This window comes from Oryzias latipes, chromosome 4 (genome assembly GCF_002234675.1).
Source record: "Oryzias latipes chromosome 4, ASM223467v1".
In the NCBI taxonomy this organism is placed as follows: Eukaryota; Metazoa; Chordata; class Actinopteri; order Beloniformes; family Adrianichthyidae; genus Oryzias; species Oryzias latipes.
In genome coordinates, this window is record NC_019862.2 from 23,245,618 (window position 1) to 23,263,008 (window position 17,391).

Below are 17,391 nucleotides of genomic sequence, written 5' to 3' on the forward strand. Positions count from 1 at the left end.
AGCTGACTCACCCTGGCCAAGTGAGAGACCTTTTCTCGTCAGACTGCCTTCCATCTTTCCTCAGCTGATCTTCCAGTGCGCCCACACGGGACATCAGCTCCTGAAGGCCCTTTTCTTGGCGAGGATGACAGGGAGAAGCCTGCACCCCTCCATCAGATGACCCCCAGCCTTCATCCTCCTCTGCCCCGCTCTGTGAAGCAGAGGGCTGGAAGGACCAGTTGACCTTCCGTGGCGTGGAGAGGTTGCTGGAGGTGGAGAGGGTGCGGAGGCGGCCCTGCAGCCCGTGGATCACCGCCTGAGAGCGGGACAGCTGCATGCGAAGGTCTTCCACCAGGTGCTGGAGGGACGACACCTCATCTCCATGACTCTGGGAGGGGGCTTTGGTGGAGCTGTGGCTGCCAGTGGAGGCCCACCACTGAGAGCGACAGTCCAGAGAAGTGCACATCTCCAGGTCATCAAACTCTGATGGTAAAAACCAGCAGGGGTTCATCAATAAATTGATCAGCAAGCAGATGGGTTCATCCAACGAATGGTCTTTAGATCTGTGAAAGTCCTTTAGCATATTTGGGTTTCAGTTTTACTGTAGACACCGTCCTGCTTCTATTCATAACAACGCTATGCTTGTGACTTCTTTTTAGTGGAACACACCTGCTAACAGGAGGCAGCAAGTAGGACAAGGACACCTGAAAAAACCAGCTCCACTGAGGTGATAGAGTTGGCCTCTGCTGCCCTCTAGTGTTTCTCTCATAGCTTTTTCACATGCGACTTTCAACCTTGAACACATACATTCTAAAAGTATTTACGCTCACTAAAACCCCCTATTATACACTCATGTCAGATGGATTAAAACACAGTTCTCAGAAATCTGACACGGTTTGAGGAGATCTTCCTGGTCAGACGTACCTGGGCTGCTGGCGTCTTCCCTCTCCGCTTCGTTCTCACTGCGGCCGCAGGTCTCATAGCCCAGGTCCTGCTGGTCCACCTGGACCTGCTTACTGTCCTGCTGCACAGCTGCTTCTGCTGTAGTGACACACAAAGGCAGATGAAACCAAATAACCCAAAAGTAATTTAAAAAAAAAATTTCCTTTGTTGATTGAATGTTATTCAACCCATTGTTTTCCTGTATCTCTTTATTTCTTTATTGTAGTTTTGTAGTTTATTATTATAGTATTTATTTATGGTCAACTTTGATCATCTCTTTGTGTGTGTGTGTACATATATATACACAGTGTGTGTGTATATATATATATATATATATATATATATATATATATATATATATATATATATATATATATATATATATATATATATATATATATATATATATGCCAACCTTTAAGTTTCATTTTCATTTAGCAATTTAGCATTCAACCCTGCATTTTGTTCTGGAGAAGCAGCTCCTTCTAGCTGTATTTGTAATTCAATTTAATTTAATTTAATAGTGTAAAAAGTATGTTTTTAATCAATTTTGAACTTTTAATAAAATGCATAGTAATACTTATATTAGACATTAAAATTACATGTTCTTTCCTCCTCTGATTAATTCAGTAGTCACTGTATTTACCTTTTTATAAATTTCAGCATTATTTGTTCATTTTTCATCATAGAGGGTTTTTAGCCATCCATCATGAAAAAGATTTAAATCATTTGATTTAAAATGTTTATCATCTAAAATTGCCCTAAATGTTCCTCAACAGATTTAGTAGAACTTTCAGCACGTTAAATCAAAGCTCACATTAGCAAAGCTAATTTGTTATTTAGCATTTTTAGCATTGTTGGGCTGCAAGCGTTTTTTCTTGTCTTTCATTTCTCATTTCAGTTAGCGTTTTTAGCCTTTTGTTAGGCCCCCCCTGGATCAGGCGTACTTTGTTGTATCACTTTTTCAGTTTGTTTTATTAAGTCAGAATTACTGTTTAGCATTAATCTACATCAATACGCTGAACCTTTTCTTTTTGGCTAACTTGTATTTCTTTCAGCAAATGTATCAATTCCTTTTTTCTCTTTTTGGTGAAAGTCACTGATCTACCTGGATTCACATTTGAAATATTTCTGCGTACTTTTGCCTTTTCATTAAAGGTGTGACATTCTAAAGGTCAGCTGACTCACTCAGCAGCTCTCTGTAGTCTTTGAGCTGCTCAGCCTGAGCCTGCACCGTGGCCTCTGACACCATCAGTCTCTCCTGCAGCGCTTTGCTTCTCTGCTGCAGATGAACAGTCTTCTCACACATCGCTGCTGGCTGCTCCGCCTGGTGACGGATCAAAGAAGGAACGCGCTCATTTCAAGATGGCCGTAGATTTACGGGAACAGAATGACACACAATGACCTCCTACCTGAGAGCATCTGGGAAGGCTCTGTGATTCTAACATGTTTGCTCTTCTCTTTTTCAGCTCATCGCTGTTCTGAATCTTGGCTTGTAACATGGTCAGCTCTCCATCCCAGGCGTCCCACAGTTCAGATACGGCCTGCTCTTCGTCGTCCTCCTCTATCGTCACATCCAACTCTTCCTCCTCTTCTTCACTCTCGAGCATCCTGTGCTCATCGTTCTGTCTCCTGTCGCGCTGCATTTGATGCTTCAAATCTTCATTCTCTGCTTGAAGGTTGATTAAAGCCTTCCTTTAAAACAGAAGGTAAGAGGGAGGTTAAAACAATCGTTTGTGGTCTAGGGGCCAAACTTGGGACACGCCAATGTTCCAGAGTGAGACATTAAGAACATTTTCAGGCAGACTGTAAATGTAAAAAAATGGGTTACCTGATCTGAGACAAAGATGAGAATCCCGTCTTCTCCAGCTGCATCCTTAACTCCCCCAGCTCCCGCTCCACCTGCAACTTCTGCTCCACCAGCAGTTTGACCACAGACAGACCCTCTCCGCCTCGCTGCAGCTCAGAGGAAGAGGCCTTTCTTCCACACCTCTGTGCATACACAAACATGCACAGACACACACAAACAAATGCACACACACACATGATATGCATGCCTTCACATAACCTACGGCAGTCACTGACTGGAAGGACTAATTCTTCTTTCTTACTGCACTTTTGAGCAAAGACTTTCAAAAATTTCACCTGGGACCTGATAAAATGAATTTTGGGCACGGTGACCAACTCCTCCCCCAAAAATGATGACATCACAACGAGTGAAACAGTACAGTTAAAAAGAAGAAAAGGGCCAAAATCTCTTATGGTGCTCAAATAATGTTTTCAAAATCAAAACACACGTGTCGGAGATGTCTAAAATAAAGTTTTAAAATTATTATGGGATGGCAACACGACCTACGGCTTGCGGGGTTTTTTGTAGAAATGTGTGAAATTTGTCAATTTTCACATTTTAGCATGTGGGAAAAGAAAACGTTTGTTCGAGTGACCTTCACAAAATTTCACACACACACACCACCGGGCTAAGTCTACAACCACAACTAACATTTGATTGACCTTTGACCTCAGAAAGTTAGCCATCTTGAATTTTACAAAAAGGTTAGTAAGTTACTTCAATAGAATTAAACTCCTTGGGATTTCTATCTTTCGCCTCCTAACTCCTGGAGCATCATTGGGAAGCAAACTTGGAAAAACAAATGTTGGTTTTAAAGTTTGTAGATTTCAAATGGTGTTTAGTGTGGCGCGCTCCTAAAAGCGGTGTTTCCCTTTTGCTTGTACAGTTTTTACCGTAATATTGTGAACATTTTACACATGACTCCCTGACTCCAGCTTAACAAAACAGTATGACATACGATAGGAACATATTAGGAATGTGGGCGTGGCTATCAAAAAACCTCTGTTTCCAAGGACATCGAAAAATTTATTTTTTGCGGATTCATCTAAAAATTACAAAGGTCTGTCCGTCACCCCCAGGCAACCGAAAAATAAAATGGTTGCCATGGAGATAAAAACAAAACAAAACCCGCCATTTTGAGTTTTGATTTTTAATTAAATTTGTCACATGCAGCTCTGAGCAGAGTGGCAGGAGCATGGGGTGAGGGGCGCCCGAGGGCCATATATTCATATTATTTTCTCGACTCTTAAAAATTCGGAGAAACTTTTAAAAAAATTTAACTACTTCTATTGGTTTGTTAGAAAAATAATTTACGAATTTCTTGCTGGTCCAGTGATGGAAACTAAAGGACTGTTGAACTTGATGAGGCGATCGGCTGTCAATTTCCTTTTCTGGAGCATTTCTTATAACAAAGGGGGAAAAAAAAAAACGCACCAACCCCTGTTTGAAATATTAAACTGTTATAATATTAACGTTGCTGAGCTGATGTCTAAGTAAGAAACATGGAGTCATCAGGACTTTAGGATTTTGACCTTCAATCTTCTGACAACTGCAGAATTTAAAGAGATACATTACATTTTCTTTATCACTACGTTTTAGCATTTCAGGTCATTTTGTAACAAACTAAAAGTGTGTGCATACACACCTCCATGTTGGCTTCCTCTTCATCAACACTCTCTGTGTACTCGCTGTTCAGACCTTCATCTGCCTCCTCATCTCCCTCAGAGCTCAGTTCTGTGGGCAGAAGATGAGAGAACTTTATGGATCTGGACTCATTCCTAAAAGGAATAAAACACCAATTGTCCTAATATTTTTTGCTTTTCGGGTGGAGGTGCCGAGTTGGAAAGCAGAACCATGTGATGCTGCACAGATTTTACACATAAAGATGCAGCTCCATCACTACATCTGCTGTAGCTGCTCTAAACTTTCAAGCTGCAGAAAAGATTTCAAATACAAATCATAGAATCTAATGCACAATTCTGGTCTCCATGGAAACAAAAATAGCATGGAGTTTGCTAAAGGAGGAGGACATGGCAGTGAAATTGAACCACCCCGTGTGTTGCCTTTGTGCATTTTAACCCCTTTATCCCTATTGATGCAAGTGCACATCATATTCCAAAATTACCTTAATTTAGCTTCTACTTGGAAGCAAAAACTTAAGTGATTTTTCTTTATTTTTAGGTGATTTTTATTTTATTTTTATAACCAGGTTTGTTAGGTTTATAAAACTTCTAAATATACGTCTAAACTTGAACTTATGTTTTGGATTTAAACTCTACAGAAATACAAAGGTGTATTTTCTTTCTAAGATTGCCCATTTGTGAGTTTTTATTGTGTTCACTTTTTCTATTTTAACTAAAATAAATAAATAAAAAGCATGCTCTGCTTTTTTCAGAATGTATAAAAACAATTAATAGGTAAAAGAATAATGTGATCAGGGCTGCTTGAATCAGGGTGCTTCAGTTACTTTTTTTGCAGGGAAATCGGTGCAGGAAAGCTGCACATGTGGTAACGGATCAGAGGAGACAATACAAACCAGTGCAAACCGAGAGGAAACACTCCAAAAAGAACAAAATGCACTCAGTAAATTTAACGTTTATTATGAAGTACTCCAGAACATGTTAAAACAGTCTTCATTTTCAGGATAAAAAGCAGCAAAACAAAGTTCCATACTTACTGTGTTCCAGTGTGACTCCATTCTAATAATAATAATTTAGCCATTTTTTAATGATTGGGCAAAGCTTCGTTAAGCAAACAATTAAAACTGGTGAACTAAACGCACAAGAGTGCAGATGAGTGACATTTCCTGACCAGGTTTAGAAACATGCATTAAAACAAGCATGTGAGGAAACATTGAAAAACAACAAAGGAAGCTTTTACATTAACAAAATAAAAGCTGGACAAAATTCACTGATGACAAAGATTTTTAAAAAATACATATTTTAATTAAGAATTCTTCTTAAATTGTCCTTATAATTGAGCTGGACTTTATTTACAGGAAAAAACAACATTAAAATTATAAATTTGGTTCAGAAAAAATAAATAAACAATATATGTGTGACACCGTATTAAGAAATGCACTTAAGCATGTTACATTTTTTTGTTATGCTACTACCCATGGGGCTGACTGTTATCTTGAGTATAACATATTGTTCTTTTTTATAAATCTAAAGGCAGTCGTTAGGTTTTTTTTTTCCCTTTCATTTTTTTCCTCAAAGTGCTTCAATCTAAATAATTTAGATGCATGTTGCTCCGCCTCCTCGCACCCTGCTCCCATTGTCTGACCCCTTCTTTGCATTTGGAATTTCGTCCCACAGAATCAATTTGATTGATCTTATAGACACAGAATTACCTCAGAAAAGAAGAATGTATTAATATTTGTTTTGAGGTTTTATAGTAAAAAAAAAAATTTCAAGGCTCGGAGTTTTATCTTTGTAAGGCAGTTACAGTTCTACCTCGAAGTCTGGTGAAGGATCCCCATAAAAGAAAAATTATTTTAAAAATGAATACCGTATATGAGAATAAATGTGTAAAATCAAGAGAAAACAGTCAAAATATTATAAGAGTAAAACTGTAGAGTTATAGAAAGAAAAATAAATTTTACGCGATAAAAAGTCGGAGAATTATGATTTAGAATAGTCAACATTCTTATGAGAATAAAATCCCAACTTTACAATATAAAAGTCGCAATTTTACATTAAGAAATTCATTGTTTTTTTTTCAAATTATAAAAGTATACAGAAAAGATTTCGAAAAGTGACTCTTTTTTCCTCGTTTTCTTGTGACTTCATCTAAAAAATTTACAAATTTTCCTGAAAATTTTGACTTTATTTTTTAATAATTTTACATAATTCGTCTAATAAAGTTTACTTTTTTCCTCATCATTTTCTGACTTTATTCTCTTTTAGTTTTGACATTTGTTCATAATTTTACTCATTTGTTCTGGTAATTTTCTGACTTTATTCACATACGTTTTTGACTTTTTTTCCTTAATTTTACACATTTTTTACTGTAAAGTTTTGACACTTAAGGTCTTTTTTTTCGTGTATTTGTTTTTTTTCCATCATGGTTGCCCTAATACGATGTCATATAGTTCAGACGTCAGGACTCCTTGTTAGTAGGATCATCAGGCACACACACACACACACACACACACACACACACACTGATGCTGCTGCAGAAGAAGCTGCTGTTAGGCAAACTGGCCCCCACTTCTCTGATCCCCACCTCCGAACTCGGCCGGCCCGCCGCTGACCCGAACTGAGCCTCTGGCTGACAGAGAGTCAAGCTGGACCAGAGCCTCCCTGAGCTCCTGGACCTCCTGGGTGAGCTGCTCCACCAGAGGAAGGTGGGATGGATCTGCCAGCTGCCTCTGAAAGTCCTGCAGGCATCAGAGAACCCGAACATGAGTGAACACAACAGATTGGTTCTGCTTAGAACCTTGAGTTTCAGAGAGACATTTAAGATGTTTTTTTCTTTAGGATCTTTCTTTAAAATCTCTCCTGCTGACCCCAATGATCTCCTCCTTGACATGCAGAGTCCTGCAGAGGGACTCGATCCGGGCAACCCGACTCCTGCTCAGCTCCTCGCTCTCCTTCTCCCTTCTCAGAGCCAGACTCAGCTCCTCCTTCAGCGCCTGGAGTTCCACACCCAGATCTGCCTCAGAGTCGGGATTCGGTCCGAAACCGGAGCCGAGCTGTCTGCGGAGCTCCTGGAGCCTGGTTGTCTGCTCAGCAATGACTTGACTCAGCTGAGCCGCCGACTCCTGCAGGGAGAAACCGCGTTGGTATTTCACTCAGACACCGGCCGACTTTCACCGCTCGGCTGCTCCGCCCCACCTGAATGTACTGATCCTTGGAGTTAATGGTTCTAAGCAGATCCTGGACTTGTTCTTCGTGCTGCTGGGCCTGATGGGTGCGGTCAGCGAGCACTTCTTTGAGGAGGCGGTCTTTCAGCTGGAGGCGGAGCTTCAGCTCCTCCATGATGTCTCCTGGAATGGAGTGGATCTGAGCCAGCAGGGAGGAGCGAAGACCCTGAAAACAGGAAGTCTGAATGAAACCACACTCTGAACAAACAGAACAGATCAAGTGTCCCTTAACGATTTTACCTAAAATTAGTCCAGGTGATAAATTCATCTAAAAGACCCACTCCAATCCTTTTTTAATCTATTTTCCAAGCATTCCCAGTGGTCGTTTAACCATGATTATGTTATTTTGAGCGTAGTTTTCTTTAAATATGCCCTCCATCATCAGAAAAATGCCACGAGAACACGAAAACACCATTTTCATCAAAGCGGGTTTAAGTTTTGGAGAAAGACAAACCAGCACTTTTGAGTGTTCTAGGGTTTTGTCTGGTCGTACCTGCGCCTCCTGCGTGAGCGCCTGCAGCGCCGTCTGCAGCTGCTCGATGACACCGTCCCTCTCTTTCAGAGCGCAGCCTTGTCTGTCCTCCAGGTCCCGTCTCTGCTGCTGGGCGCTCCTCCAGGCGTCGCTCACCTGCTCCAGCTGCAGGGCCTTCCCCCGCACCAGCATCTCCAAGCTCTGACGCAAAACAGCCAGCGGTCAGGACAAAACACCTCAGAGAGCAGTGGGCGTGGCGTACGAGCGCGCCCTCTCACAACAATGGTCTCCTCGTTGTTGGTCAGGACGCAGCGCTGCCTCTCCAGATCTCTGTCTTTCTCTCGGATCAGCAGCTGCAGGTGGCGGGTCGCCTCCTCCTTCTCCTCCACGCAGCGAAACCTGTCATCTACAGCTTTCTGTAGAGAAGAGGGAAGCTCATCGTCAAAGCCAACACCAGAGCTTTTTCCAGAAAGGATCACAAAACTTTCCATGGATTTAGTAAAAAAAAGGTTTTTTTAACCTATTTGGGCGTAAAACTAAATATGTGAAGTCTATTTCATTTAATTAAAACTTGATAAGCTCAATCCTCCTTAAAATATCTGCAGCTGCATTCAACTATTTTTATTCAATAGATTTCATGTAGGAACCATTAAACCATGATATAGATTTTCCCTTAACCCATATCTGTCAACGTGAAAGCTACAAGATCAGATGGCAACTTCCGCCTCGTCTGACTTTTAAAGTGTGACAGAGTAGGGCTGCACGATATGAGGAAAACTCGCGATATGCGATATTGGTGATTAATATTGCGATAAAGATATAATTTGCGGTGTATAAACAAATAGCAAAACAACCAAAAACATCATTTCCATTTCACTGCAATAGTTTAAAAATTATACTCCAAATGACCCTTGCTGACGTAGGAGGCAAACATGAAACATAAAAGGGCTCATCTGATTGATCAACAACGTAAACGGGTCCTTCCGATTGGTTAAATGCATAAAGGGATTAATTTCATTTGTCTGCCATGAGTTTGTTTCAGCACATTTAAGGTAACCATTTATTGCAATTTTCGCCATCTTGTGCGGTATGCATATTGCACAGCTTAATGTTGCGATAACGATAAATTTGCAGTATATTGTGCAGGCCTAGTGACAGATAAATAAATAACAAAAAAAAAGGTCACTTAGACTGATATTTGTGAATATAATAATTAAAATGTGAATTTACTCTTTATGCAACTTTATTAGCAGCATCCTTGCAACATTAAGACAGTTGGTTTAGGATATTCTGCATTATTATTACATTGTGTGGGAACAACTGTGACAAGAAAACCATATTTGGAGTAAAGACCTTTGGTTTTTGTCTAATAAATGCAGATTTCTTTTATTTTGAGGTCAAAGGATCTTCTCCTGTTTCCTCACAATCTCTGCAAAAAGAAACTTTCCAAATATGTTTGTTTTCTGTTAACTTTGCTAGCTTGGGGGTTTCAGTTAAGCAGTGAGTGCAGCCGCTTTAAAAAAGTAGCGGACGGATTTTCCACACGTGACCAAGCAACTTATATCAAGAATGATTCGGATGTGGTGGAGAGAAACCAGAAGTTTCCCAAAATAAAGATTATAGATAAAATTTTAAAAAAAGCAGGTCATGTTTTTTCTTCCTTTCTGCAGCCCGGAACCAACTGTCCCACAGTTTGGTACCGGTCCATGGCCTGGGGTTTGGGGACCACTGATGTTAAACGATAAAGTGAAGCTTCCAGCAACACAGACCTCCAAAGCCTGGTCTCTCTCTTTAATACGCTGGCGAAGCTTCTGAAGCAGTGAATCCCTCTGCTCCTTCGGGTCCTCCAGCATCTCACTGTACTCCTGCAGGAAAACAGAGCAAAAAAAAAACAGCTCTATCTGTCAGAATTTAGGTTAAATAACTGAATTTTAAAAAAAAGTTTTGGAAAATGTATGAAGAGAGTGTGTTTTTCTTTCTCAAAGCTGACCTCCAGCAGCTGCTCTTTAGTCTGCAGAGATGTCCTCAACTCCCTGATGGTCCTCTCGTTCTCCATATCTGCCTGGCTTCTGTCGTGGTCACGCTTCCTCAGCTGCTCTTCTTTCTCCTGCAGAGCCGACTGCACTCTCTGCAGAGCCAGCTGCAGCTCCTGAACACGTTCCCGACAGTTATAAGGTAGCACGGAAATGACAGATAAAAAAAAGGCGTTTCTTACCTGGTTGTGTCTCTCGGTTTCCCTACCGTGCAACAACGACCCCTGCAGGTCTTTCTCCAGCCTCTGGAGGGCCCGGCTCTGATCCTCCTGAGCTCTAGCCGCCTGCCGCTGCGAGCGCTGGCCGGCCTGCAGCTCCAGCTGAGCCTGGAAGAGGGATGCCTGCAGGGCCAGGACCTCGGCCTGACCCCGTCCCGTCTCTGCGCCGGACACCTGCGGAACCGGAAGACATCGATCTTTCATCAGATCGCCAACGAACGCCGTCTGAGGCTGGGAGCGAGGAGGAGGACAAACCTGCAGCTGCTGAAGCTGGCTGCGGCCCGCCAGCTCTCTGAGGGAGCACAGCATCCGGTTCTGCTCATCAATGACTTGGCACAGCTCTGCAGCCTGCACAAAAAAAAAAACATACAGAACCCAAATTTCTTTAGAAACTATCATTTTTTTTAAACTCCATTTATGCAGTTCAACCCCCTTCTATACCTCTGCCTCCTTAGAGTTGAGCACATCGTTGAGGTTCTGGGTGTTTCGCTCCTGCTGCTGGGCCTCCTCCCGGGCCGAGCGGAGCTCCAGCTCCATCTCAGCGAGACGCTCCTGCATCTTCTGCGTGCACGACAATAAAAAAAGGTGTCACTAAAGGAAAGGACAGAGGGTATTGCGTCCTGCAGCAGTACCTGGTTTCTGCTCTCGCTCTCCCGGATTTTTGCGTGCAGAGAGCAGACCTGGTTCTGGGCCTTCTGCAGCTCTGCGACACACTGACCCGTGGCGCTCTCATACTGACCCAGCTGATCCTGCTGCTCACCAACCACACGCTGGAAAACAAGAACAAAGATATCTGCTCCGTTTGTGGCTCTACGACTGTGTTTGGATGAAATCCCTGATAAAACAACATGTCTGCAGATAAACAGTCGCCTGTGTCTGTGCAGCTGTCTGAGTGAAAGAGTTGGATGACTTCCTCAGGAAAAGCCAGCTGCCACAGAAGCCAATCGTTGACTTCCTTGTTTGTGTTTTCACATGACTGTCGCTGCCAACAATTCACTTCATGTCTGCTAGAAAAAGTTCTTTTCTTTGAAAATAAATGTGACATGCATGATTTTAAAGAATCTTTACCTCTTATAAATCAAAACAATCCCTTACATGCAGGTGTAGTCGAACAAGGCTTAACCAAAGCATCGTATCACATTAAAGAGTTTGCAGTCCCCCCCCCCGTTCCTGAGAGCTCTCTGTTGCCCGGCTTTACATTTAACACAGAAGTGAGTAAAACATTTTCTGTTTCATTGGTTTTGATGGTTATGTCAAATAAACCAAGAAAATGTTTTCATTCTTTATGAAATTTTCAGACTTTTTTTGTTTTGCTTAGCTTTCAGGTTTTTTTATAGAAAGGAGGAGGAGTGTTTTAAAGTCCAAACCACACTTGATGAATATTTTGAATGCAAAAGAAAAAGTGGTTAAAGTTCCACTCTGATCTTTTGATCTATTGTAAAAGCGTTTCCAGTGGTCTTTTAGTAATGATTATGCAGTTTTTAGCCAAAAACAAAAGAAAAACTGAGGTTTTCTAGGACATATTTTCTGCAGAGCTGCAGAAGATCATTAGAAATTCCCCTTTAAGTTGTGGACGGCACCGTGGAGGAACCCCCGCCTCCTCTACCCCTCCTGAGAGCTCTCTGTTTACATTCCTTCCCGCTAGCTTACAACCCCTCACTAACCCGACCTAACATTAGCGGTGTTAAAAAAAATGGAGCTATCCAGCCAGCCGTACAGTTCTGATGCAGATTCCAGCTCAGACGAGGAAAACAAAGACGTTCGTGGGTCTATTGGTCTACAGGTGGATGCATCAGAATGGATCAGAATATTTTCTGCATCACAAAAACAACATTTGTTCGTCTGCTGAAATGCAATTTCCATTTTCATTTTTTTTATATGTCCTTCATCAGAAAAGTGCCAAAAGGCCGTGTTAAAATCACCTTTTCTAGCAGAGTATATCTTTAAGGTTTTTTCTTCATCTTGTGCAATTTGTGCAACAGATTTCAATATTTTCTTTACTTTAAAGCAAATATATGTTGCCATCAAGTTGATCCTGTTCTGGAACAGAAACACATCTGCTGACCCACTGAACTGGATTCCCTCATTAACATGACAGTGGCAGATATGAACAACTGCTACAAAACTCCAGAGACTGTTGCCACAGCAGCCTGGGGTTGCTAGGATACCAGTGAAGAGCGGTATTCATGCTCCCCCTCCTCTCCCGGAGGGTCAATCAAAGCAGCGGGTGTGTGAGGTTTTGTCTGCAAGGAGGGAGATGAGCAAGAGATGATCCAGCTCCGTCTGCAGCAGGGAGAGCCCGAGTCCAGGTTTTTGCTTCACCTCTAGACCCTCAATTTGAGAAGTTTTTGTGCAAAATCTATCAAAAACATTCCCATCAATCAAACGTCCCTGACTGCAGCTTCAGGAAGGACACCCCGCCCCTCTGAGGTGCCAATCTACCTGCTGGAAGCGAAAGGGGCAGCACCGAATGTAATCGTCCTCCCACTGCTCCTCCATCTCTGCCAGCTCGGCCTGCAGGTCCTGAGGGGTCACGACCTCTGGGACGGTCAGGTGGGGGCAGAGTTCACAGTGCGTTGAGATGGTCAAGTGCGGAGACAGGCTGGCTTTGACTAAAACTGGCAGTTTGCTGCTCCGGAGGGGCTTCACGGGCCGGTACTCCCAGCCTCGCAGGAGGCCCAGCATCACCTCCACCCCGGAGATGATGCTCTCGTTTAGGGGTTTGTCCCCCCTCGCTGTTGCTTCTTCAGGAGGTTGCTCCTCGGTCTCTTTTAGGGAGGTGTAGCCAGCATCCAGGAACTCAGCAGAAGAGGCGGGGCTTGGGCTCCGCTGGTCACACGTGGTCTTATCCGTCTCCAGCCCGGTTGTTTCTGACATGGTGGAGGTTCTCGGTGGCTCCTCCACTCCTGTGGCGGCGGAGTAGCGAGTCGAAGGTCCACATGATGTGCTCCTGCGTCCAATCCTCCTCGGAACCTTACACACAGCCTCATAGTCGGAGTCTGCTACTCGTAGCGTGGCACAACCCCTGCAGCGCCTCGGCTTCAGGCCGGAGCAGGAGTCTGCTCCTGGACACTGGTGGAGGGGGCGGTGGTCCAGAGCCGGGTCCTCCTTCTCGGCCCAAGACTCGTACACAGAGTAAGCCAGGTCCTCCTGGACCATGTCTGAGTATCTGCCCTCGTGCAGAGCAGACAGGTCCACGACAGGGCAGTGCTCACCGCCGGCGTCAGGCCCGGCTCCAGCTCCCGATCCAGGGGGGCCCGTGCCCCCGTCCTCTGCGTTGTTCTTCCTGTACAACCCCCCGATGCACTGCCGCAGCCGCTCTTTCTCCAGCAGCAGCTTCTGCAGGCGCTCCAGGGACAGCGCCTCCACCCGGGCGATCACCGTGTCAAAGCGGTACATGCGGTCCAGCATGAAGGCGCACTTGGAGCAGGCGAACTCGCCTCGCCCGTCCCGGGTCAACTCCCGGCCCAGGGCGTGGGAGAGCAGGACCTGCAGGTTGAGCTTAGCGCCCGGGTGGAAGATCCAGCGGCGCTGGTTGCCACAGAGCTCTCTGGCACAGATCCTGCAGGACTCCTTCATCTTTAGCACGTCCAGCATCCCGGATCCTTGCAAGTTCTGAATCTCCAACCCAACCAGAACCTTCAATCTGACAATGACCTTTGATCCCCAAATGAATGAAGGTATGATGTCAGGAGCTTAATGACAATCAGGAAACAGCAGTTTCGCTATTTATGGCTTGGGCGAGCAGAACCTGCAGAACCCCAAAGATTTCTGGGTAATAGCATCATCTAATGCATTGCATTTGTGGATGATTTTCGGAGTCTTTTCCTCAAACCGCTCCCTGGAGCTGCCACAGTTCCCCTTTCGCTTCCTCTAGAAGTCCATCAGACTTGAACCTTGTTTTTTCTCCTCACAGATCCGCCATAGATACTAGAGCGCCGCTTCCTGCGCCTCACTGTGTATCTGCCGCGCCGTCCGCCTGTCAACGTCCCCACGCCGCGTGTCTCCGGCCGACACGAACGCAGCTCGTTCTCCAAACACGATACTGTGTGTTTGGGTCTTGGGACCTTTGGACCCCGCTCCGGTGCCGGTTCTGCTGTCCGCCAGCGGCCGCATCAGTTGCGGATGGAGGGAGAGGCTGTCAGAGATTCTGCTCTTGTATACAAAGATCGTCTATCTCTAGGAGGAACCCTCACTCTGTATCTGTAAAAAGTACGTATCAAAAATGCTAACGTTCTTCTTGTTTACTCTTTCAAAAAGTATGACTTTAAATTAGAATACATTTTTTAAAAAGTGCTTTGATAAATACACTTGATAGTTCCTGAAATTCCACTGTCTCTTGCTTAGTATTACCCAAACAAATTAGTACACAAAATAAAAGCATTATTTAGCTTTTCAGTTTTTTTACGACATTATAATTTTTTTAGTTTTTACTGTAATATTTACGAGTATTCATAACTAAAACATATAGGTTTTAATTGGCTTCTAAAAGGTTACTGTCGCTACACAAACAGAACAACCTGCGTTTTTTTCTGTTCAGAAATTAGTGGAGGAGTGAGACGTCTTATCTAAAGCTGGAATGTAACACTAACAGGAAGCAGGGAGGGACTGAAAGTCTGATCTCATTGGTCAGCTTCTCTCTGCACTGTCATCCTGTTAAGATAAACATGAGACTCCTGCTTTCACTGGCCCAAAATGACGTCTTTCCTGAAATATTAATAATAGCCTCGATCTAAATGGACGACCAGATAAAAAAAAAGGCATTTGATCTGAGATTTTTTTTATGTGAACTTATAAATGCAAAATTCCCTTTAAAATACTAACAATTGTCATATGAGTCTCCACATTCTTTTCGTCTCTCCCCCCTGAAAATGGTCTTTGTGGTGCCTGGTTCTTAATGTTTGATTGTTTTGTGAATATTAATAAAATTGGTGAAGTTTGGACTCCTTTCAGTTAGGATGTAGGCATATTTTCCTATCTAACAGAGTCTTAATTGTCTTTTATTTAAAAACATTTTTTTTTTTGCTTTAATTCTTTTTTGTTAAACAAATCTTTCTGCATGTGTGACTTCACACTTTTTTTCCCCCATCTGCCATCAAATGTTTAGTGTCTTGTCAAAGGACATATCTGCATGTGACCAGAGAAACCAGGAATCTAACCATCAACCCAACAGTTTCTCAACATTTCCTTTTTAGAAACGTTCAGTCTTTATTTTTGTCAAAAAGTCTAAAAAATATTTAAAAGTTTTGTGTGAGTCTTGTGTTTTCTTTTCTACGGAGGAACTTTTTCAGTGCTATTAAAAATACATTTGTCTTTATCTGTCACTTTTTGTATTTTAATTGAAAACGTTCTATCAAAAATACTGAATTGATTCAATCCATTAATAATAAAACATAATTGAAAGGGGTCACAGAAGATACCAACTCTGCAGGGTGCCCAAACTTTTGCACATGTCATTATTCTATTTTCTGTTAGTTTGAAAGGGTAATTGATAGAAATAAAGCAAGGTTTTCGTTTACATATTACAAGAATGTCTCCTCTGTAATCTGATGCCTTTGGAAGATGTTTCCATCTTTCCTTCTTTATGGACAATACTATAATGTCTTACCTGGGGTGCCCAAACTTCCAATCTCCACTTCAGGTGGAGCCAGGTGTCTACTGCTTCATTATGTTGTGTGAGTAGGGGTCAGGGGGGTTTTGTATGTGTATGTTTGAAGGTTTTTGCTTTTTTTTAATTGGAAGAAATATATGAAAGTGCTTTATAAATAAAGTTTGATTTGACGTATTTTGTATATTTCCAGCCATTCTTTTTCCTTGTCTAAATAAGGCTTTTATACGTTAGCCCTGCTGGCATTTTGCCATCAGCGACGCACACACACGTGTCTCTTAGCTCACTTTTGTGCTTTTGTGTTGAATAACTTTCCACTGTTGGGAAGTAAATCTTGTGCCAGGCCAGCAGGGTAAAAAACAGGCCTGTAGGCTTTCTGTTGGGTTCATTAAATTCTCTAAATAGTCAGGAATGAGTTCATGCCTCTCCCAGGGCAACGCGGCAGCCTTCACATGCATGTCACACAGGATGAAAAAGAGAGGAGCCAGTGAATCTCAGCATTTTGTAAGGAGCAGAGTTTTAAAAAGGTGATGTCACTTTCCAAGAACCTCGTTTCTTTCCCCCTCACTGCCTCATGGACATCCATCCTGCATCCATCCCACCAGCCTGGGCGGGATCTGATTTACTCTGCAGTGCCGGCAGACTCTGAATGCATCTGTCACCTCGGGGGCCCCTGGAGATGCCACACCAAACATAGATCGACTTGCAATCAAATATCAATTAATCCCAATCAGGGATGGGTGTCAAACACTGCGGAACAGCTGCACCCACTGTTTACTTTACTCAAAGCAACAGTGCAACATGGCGACAGCGGGGAATGAATGTTGAGGCCGACAGATGAGGTGTTTCTACCGTTTCCCCTCTCTCTGTGCTTGCCGGGGCGTAAAAAACGGCCAGCGGACGCTCACTTATGACGGCTGTCCGCACAGAAGGAGATCTGCTGACGGGGTACAAGCTGCACTGATAAATCTCCTGAATGCAGATGAGTTTACCTTTCTCTATTGATAGTAAACTTTCAACAAACTAAATTCAAACTAAATTATTTTTTCAGTTTTTTTTGTTTTTTAGGCATTTCTTATGAGACGTAGTAAAAGAAAAAAAAGATATAAAGTACATTAAGAAAGATGTGAAGTTCTGCTTTGGCGCCACAGGGTGGCGATTTGTCTCTTTAAATTCACAGGCTTGTGGGTTTGGACACAAACAGCTGAAAACTCCCATTCCCAATTAAGATAAAATTCTATTATTGGCTGAATATGAGAACTGGACTGAGTGACCCTTCCCCCCTGGCGTCCAAACAGGAAGTACCCGCTAGCTCCAAGAAGCCAAATCTATAGACTTCTGTAATGAAATAAACAGCCATTACAAAGTCAGTCTGTTTGTCAGAATAACCTTTCTGGCTCTGAAACCCTTCTTAACACGTTCT

At 42.9% G+C, this 17,391-nt stretch overlaps 1 protein-coding gene across 6 annotated transcripts in view; it reads right to left on the reverse strand.

The window, feature by feature from the left end:
* The window catches only part of LOC101171155 (myomegalin), a 90,986-nt gene that overhangs the window by 21,246 nt on the left and 52,349 nt on the right, over positions 1-17,391 (reverse strand). For 2 of the 6 annotated variants that reach the window (XM_020702571.2, XM_020702570.2), the window contains exons 1-18: positions 12,803-14,511; positions 10,993-11,130; positions 10,802-10,921; positions 10,616-10,708; positions 10,325-10,534; positions 10,100-10,258; positions 9,879-9,974; positions 8,388-8,525; positions 8,131-8,310; positions 7,609-7,803; positions 7,281-7,535; positions 6,998-7,151; positions 4,416-4,504; positions 2,753-2,913; positions 2,334-2,616; positions 2,110-2,248; positions 904-1,020; positions 12-462 (exon numbers count right to left, since the gene is read on the reverse strand). In XM_020702571.2, the coding sequence (XP_020558230.1) occupies positions 12-462; positions 904-1,020; positions 2,110-2,248; positions 2,334-2,616; positions 2,753-2,913; positions 4,416-4,504; positions 6,998-7,151; positions 7,281-7,535; positions 7,609-7,803; positions 8,131-8,310; positions 8,388-8,525; positions 9,879-9,974; positions 10,100-10,258; positions 10,325-10,534; positions 10,616-10,708; positions 10,802-10,921; positions 10,993-11,130; positions 12,803-13,957 (4,133 nt within the window). In that variant the 5' untranslated portion in view covers positions 13,958-14,511. Of the gene's footprint in view, positions 1-11; positions 463-903; positions 1,021-2,109; positions 2,249-2,333; positions 2,617-2,752; positions 2,914-4,415; positions 4,505-6,997; positions 7,152-7,280; positions 7,536-7,608; positions 7,804-8,130; positions 8,311-8,387; positions 8,526-9,878; positions 9,975-10,099; positions 10,259-10,324; positions 10,535-10,615; positions 10,709-10,801; positions 10,922-10,992; positions 11,131-12,802; positions 14,512-17,391 lie in introns of those variants that run through there. The other 4 variants (XM_020702569.2, XM_020702568.2, XM_011474294.3 and 1 more) reach the window with 3 other exon arrangements.